At 56.9% G+C, this 4221-nt stretch overlaps 1 protein-coding gene across 1 annotated transcript; it reads right to left on the reverse strand.

Moving 5' to 3' along the window:
* Window positions 1-1958: 1958 nt before the first annotated feature.
* Window positions 1959-3948, reverse strand: LOC119277686. Its single transcript, XM_037558991.1, has 3 exons — window positions 3117-3948; window positions 2850-3018; window positions 1959-2709 (listed from the first exon to the last, which is right to left on the reverse strand). The coding sequence occupies exons 1-3, from the start codon at window positions 3858-3860 to the stop codon at window positions 2240-2242; spliced, it is 1383 nt and encodes a 460-aa protein (XP_037414888.1). The 5' UTR covers window positions 3861-3948; the 3' UTR covers window positions 1959-2239.
* Window positions 3949-4221: the final 273 nt, after the last annotated feature.

Genomic DNA, 4221 nt, shown 5'->3' on the forward strand with positions numbered 1-4221 from the left:
GTACTCGCCTAAGTTTGGAAAATCCTACCGAGTGGTGAGCAATCCTCCCACTCGGAGGCTTAGCAGCAGTCCAGTACTCGCCTAAGTTTAAAAAATCCTACCGAGTGGTGAGCGATCCTCCCACTCGGGGGCTTAGCTGCAGTTCAGTACTCGCCTAAGTTTAAAAAATCCTACCGAGTGGTGAACGATCCTCCCACTCAGAGGCTTAGCTGCAGTCCAGTACTCGCCTAAGTTTGGAAAATCTTACCGAGTGGTGAGCGATCCTCCCACTCGGGGGCTTAGTAAAGTGTGGGTCGGCCACGACCACCACCTCAGAGTTGTACCATCAAGAAGAAGGACGAGATTGAGCGTGTCGCCAAGGCGACCCAAAGCAGACGGCTGACAGGAACATCAAGACCATTGCTGAGTGCCTTGCTGGTGAGCTGAGGCAGGAACGTCAAGACCATTGTTGAGGGCCTTGCCGATGAACTGATCAATGCTGCTCAAGGATCGTCCAACTGGTCGACTACTGATTCCTCTTCAGAACCTGTATCAAGCAAACAGAAACCAATCCGAGAGAAGAACAAGTTCGATCAGTATCAGCTAAAAAGAGTTTCTCTCAGAACCCCGCCGACTGCCCGCAGTCGATGGCGCTCTCGGGGACTACACCCAGTGGGTGCACTAAGCGTGCCCCCACTGGAGTAATCTCCACTCGGTATGGCCTGACCAGTACGAGTGATGAACAACAACAAAAAGACAGGCTCTAAGACTCCCGCCGACTGCCCGCAGTCGACGGTAGTCTCGGAGACTACACCCAGTGGGTGCACTCAGCGTGCCCCCACTAGAATGGTATCCACTCAGAACGGTCCGCCCACTCCGAGTGACGTCCAAACAACAAAAACACACACGTTCCAGGTGTGAAGAAATTCCGAGTGATCAGTTACTCGATGCAGGACCAACTCCAAATCACTCAAAAAAAAATAATTGCTATAAGGTGAGTTCAACGCTCCTCCGCGGACCCGTTTGAGCTCATTTCACTCGGACACCATGCAGTCTGAAATCCATCAAGGCAACACGCGGAGATAAGACCGCCGGGTGACCAGAGCAAGTTCATAAGTGCCTCCGTAGCACTCGACTCATCTGGGAATACAACTCGACTCGACCCGCTCAACCTCGACCGATTCGGGGGCTAATGACGAGGACATGTATTAGGGGTAGGGTAACAGGCCTGACCTAAAGACCCTACCCATGGACACCGTACACTTTGTACTGGGCCCCTGGGCCAGATCGCCGTCCAGATGTATTGCAACTTGAAAGTCACTCGGACGGCAACAACCACTCGGAGCACGACACTCCACTCGACGAGCTCATTCCACTCGACCATGTAACTCACTCGGATATGCGGGGACCAATAGTCAGCATGACGGTTTTGTTATGGGCAGGCATTATGGCATTGATGCTCCACTTTGTAACATAGGAGGTGAGGGGGTGGCGCACTCTATATAAGCCACCCCCCACCACTAGACTTGGGGGGTCTTTTCTTCCACCTCTCTCTCTCTCTCTTTTCACCATTAGTCTCAGGACTTAGCTCAGGCATGGGGATCCGTTCCTCTCTCTCACACACACATTGTAATCTCCGGATATATACTCAGATAAAACAAAGCCTCTTCGGAGCACGAGACATAGGGTTGTTATCTCCACCGTGAGAGGCCCGAACTCGCTAAAACCACCGTGTCACCCATATGCATCTCGATAGATCATGCTCCGTTATCCTACCCCTCTCTTACTGTCGGAATCGTTACCACGACAACCGCCTCAGGGCACCGAGACGTAGGGCTTTTACCTCCTCCGAGAGGGGTCTGAACTCGTAAACTCGTGTGTACAACCTCGCCGTAGCTAGGGCCTTGCCTCCTCATACGTATCCCCTACTCTTACTGTCAGACTTAGTACCACGACATTAGCCAAGCCTAATCCATCAATTCACACGTAAAATCGTAGTAATAGTAGTACTCGGCTGAACACCAAAGACAGCCACACAGCAGCATACATGCATGGAATTACCACGTACTGCAAAGAGACATGCACACAAGAGCATACATGATGCAGTTACTATGTACAGCAAAAGTAAATTTCTAAAATAAGGCTTGCGGTCGGTGGACCGACACAAAAGTGAAAATCAATCGACTTACACCTAGTCGATCCCGTTGTTCGGAACAACATTCTTCGAATCTAGCACCCACAAAGCCCCTACGTACAATCTTCATGGTTTCTCATCACCCGCGTTGCACCCTTCGCCCAAAATCCGCTTCACCTTGTCGAACATCTCCTGTATCTGCTTCCTGGAATGCAGAGGAGAAGGGTACATGCACGCGCAGTCCAGCTGCCCGTCCCTGACAGAGTCGAACACGCCGATCGACGGGCCGATGCCGTGCACGGTGGCGCAGCCGACGTACTCCTCCACGCCGGCCTTGCTCTGCAGGTCGGACAGGCCGTCGTAGGTTGCCGGCTCCTCGAACACGGAGACGAGCGCAGTGCGGAGCGCGGAGGCCGTCGTCAGCTGCGGGTTCTCGATGGCCCGGCACATGAGGAAGTTGAGGTCGGCGGTGTCGGTGAGGTGCTTCTTGCTGTTCTTGGCACTGATGTAGGAATCGTGGCACCTCTTGGCCAGCTCCCACAGCCCCTCCTCTCCGTGTATCTTGTGGGTGTTGGTGATGGCAGAGTAGAAGAACCCTGCAACAGTACGATTAACAGTGTCAGAGCTGTTGGGTTTGACGATTTGAAGATTTCTCCAAGCTACCATATCAGCTCGATCACACCACACCACACAATAGTATGATAAAATGTTAAGAGTTGCTTGCTTAAGGGCTCACCAACGTTGTGATCGTCCAAAGCTGGCTCAAGAAACTGGCGGCAGTTGATCAGGGTCGCCACAGAGTACGTCTCCTGCTGGCCACTGTCCAGCTTCTTAGATTGCCGTGCAGCTAGCAGCGTCGCGGCAGCCATGGCCGAGCAAAGCTTCACCCCGTTCTCCTTGCACGCCTAGATGACAATGTGCGAACTATCAGTAATCTACTAATCCGTATGTGTGCAGATCAAATGTAGGAGTAACATCTATCAGTGATCTGAAGCGAACTCACATCGAGCAGGCGCGTCGTCTCCTCGCGGCCGAACGCGAGGCGCACCACCTGCGTCGACCTCGCCGTGCCGGTCTCCACGAACGGCAGCGTGGACGTGCGCAGGCCGTTGATGGAGTAGCCCACCATGTCCACCCCACGCGCCCAGAACGGCTTCCACGCGTCCTTCTGCGGTATCCTGTCCTCCAGCCCCGCCTCCACCGCCGCTTCCTCCTCCTCCTCCGGGTCGCCCGCGCCGCCCAGATGCGCCAGCAGCTCCCTCAGCAGCGCCGCAGACGCCGCGCGGTCGCACGCGGCCGTGTGGATCCGGACGAACAGAGCCGCGCCGCCCGCGGGCGGGGGAAGCTCGTAGAGCGCGGCGAAGAGCACCGGGGCCCCATCGGGCCCGTTCTCGGCCGCCCATGGGTTGCTGTTGAGCTCGCGCTCCAGGAGTGAGTCGAAGTCGAGCGCGGACGGCTGGGGCGCGAGGGCGAGCCGCGGAGCGGGGGAGGGGAGGGCGAGGGTGGGGCTGGAGGTGGAGGCCGCGCGGATGTGGGCGCGGAGGACGGGGTGCGCGCTCTGGAGTGAGCGGACGGCCGCCTCGGCCGCGGCGGCGCCGCGGCGCGAGAGGCGGAGCGCGAGGAGCGTGGTGCCGGTGCCGCCCGGCACGGCGCGGCACCAGCTGTACTCCGTGCCGCACACCGCGCGGGTGCGCCACGCCGCCGCGCCGGGCTCGGGCGTGCCCGTCTGCTCCTTCCCGGGATCCATGGCGAGAGAGGTCGTGGTCGTGGCCGCTGCTGCTGCGAGTGGCAAGCTGGCGTTTGCCGGCTCGGATGTGCGTGGTTGGTGACTGGTCGGCTCCGGCGGTGTGGCGCCTTGTCAGCTAGTAGTATTTCGTTTTGTAGTACCCCGTATGAGTGTGACGACGACGAGATTCCATGTTAAAAATCCGTGGCCAGAACGGGACGTTTGGATTGCAGTACGAGATGGCAGCATGTCGACGACCGACGAGAGAGCAGTACAACAAAAGCGTGGCCGTCACACGGAGACGGAGAGGGACTCGATGGTGCGGTGCATTCCACAGAATCCAAGTTTGTCTTCTCTGGTCAGCACGATTATGCATTTTCTC

Source organism: Triticum dicoccoides, chromosome 3B (genome assembly GCF_002162155.2).
Source record: "Triticum dicoccoides isolate Atlit2015 ecotype Zavitan chromosome 3B, WEW_v2.0, whole genome shotgun sequence".
NCBI lineage: Eukaryota > Viridiplantae > Streptophyta > Magnoliopsida > Poales > Poaceae > Triticum > Triticum dicoccoides.

Coding starts and splice junctions, on each gene's coding strand:
- LOC119277686 (XM_037558991.1), bottom strand. CDS start 3,860: ATGGATCCCGGGAAGGAGCAGACGGGCACGCCCGAGCCCGGCGCGGCG. Junction 3,019..3,116: donor AGACGACGCGCCTGCTCGAT/GTGAGTTCGCTT, acceptor ATTGTCATCTAG/GCGTGCAAGGAGAACGGGGT. Junction 2,710..2,849: donor TTTGGACGATCACAACGTTG/GTGAGCCCTTAA, acceptor GTACTGTTGCAG/GGTTCTTCTACTCTGCCATC.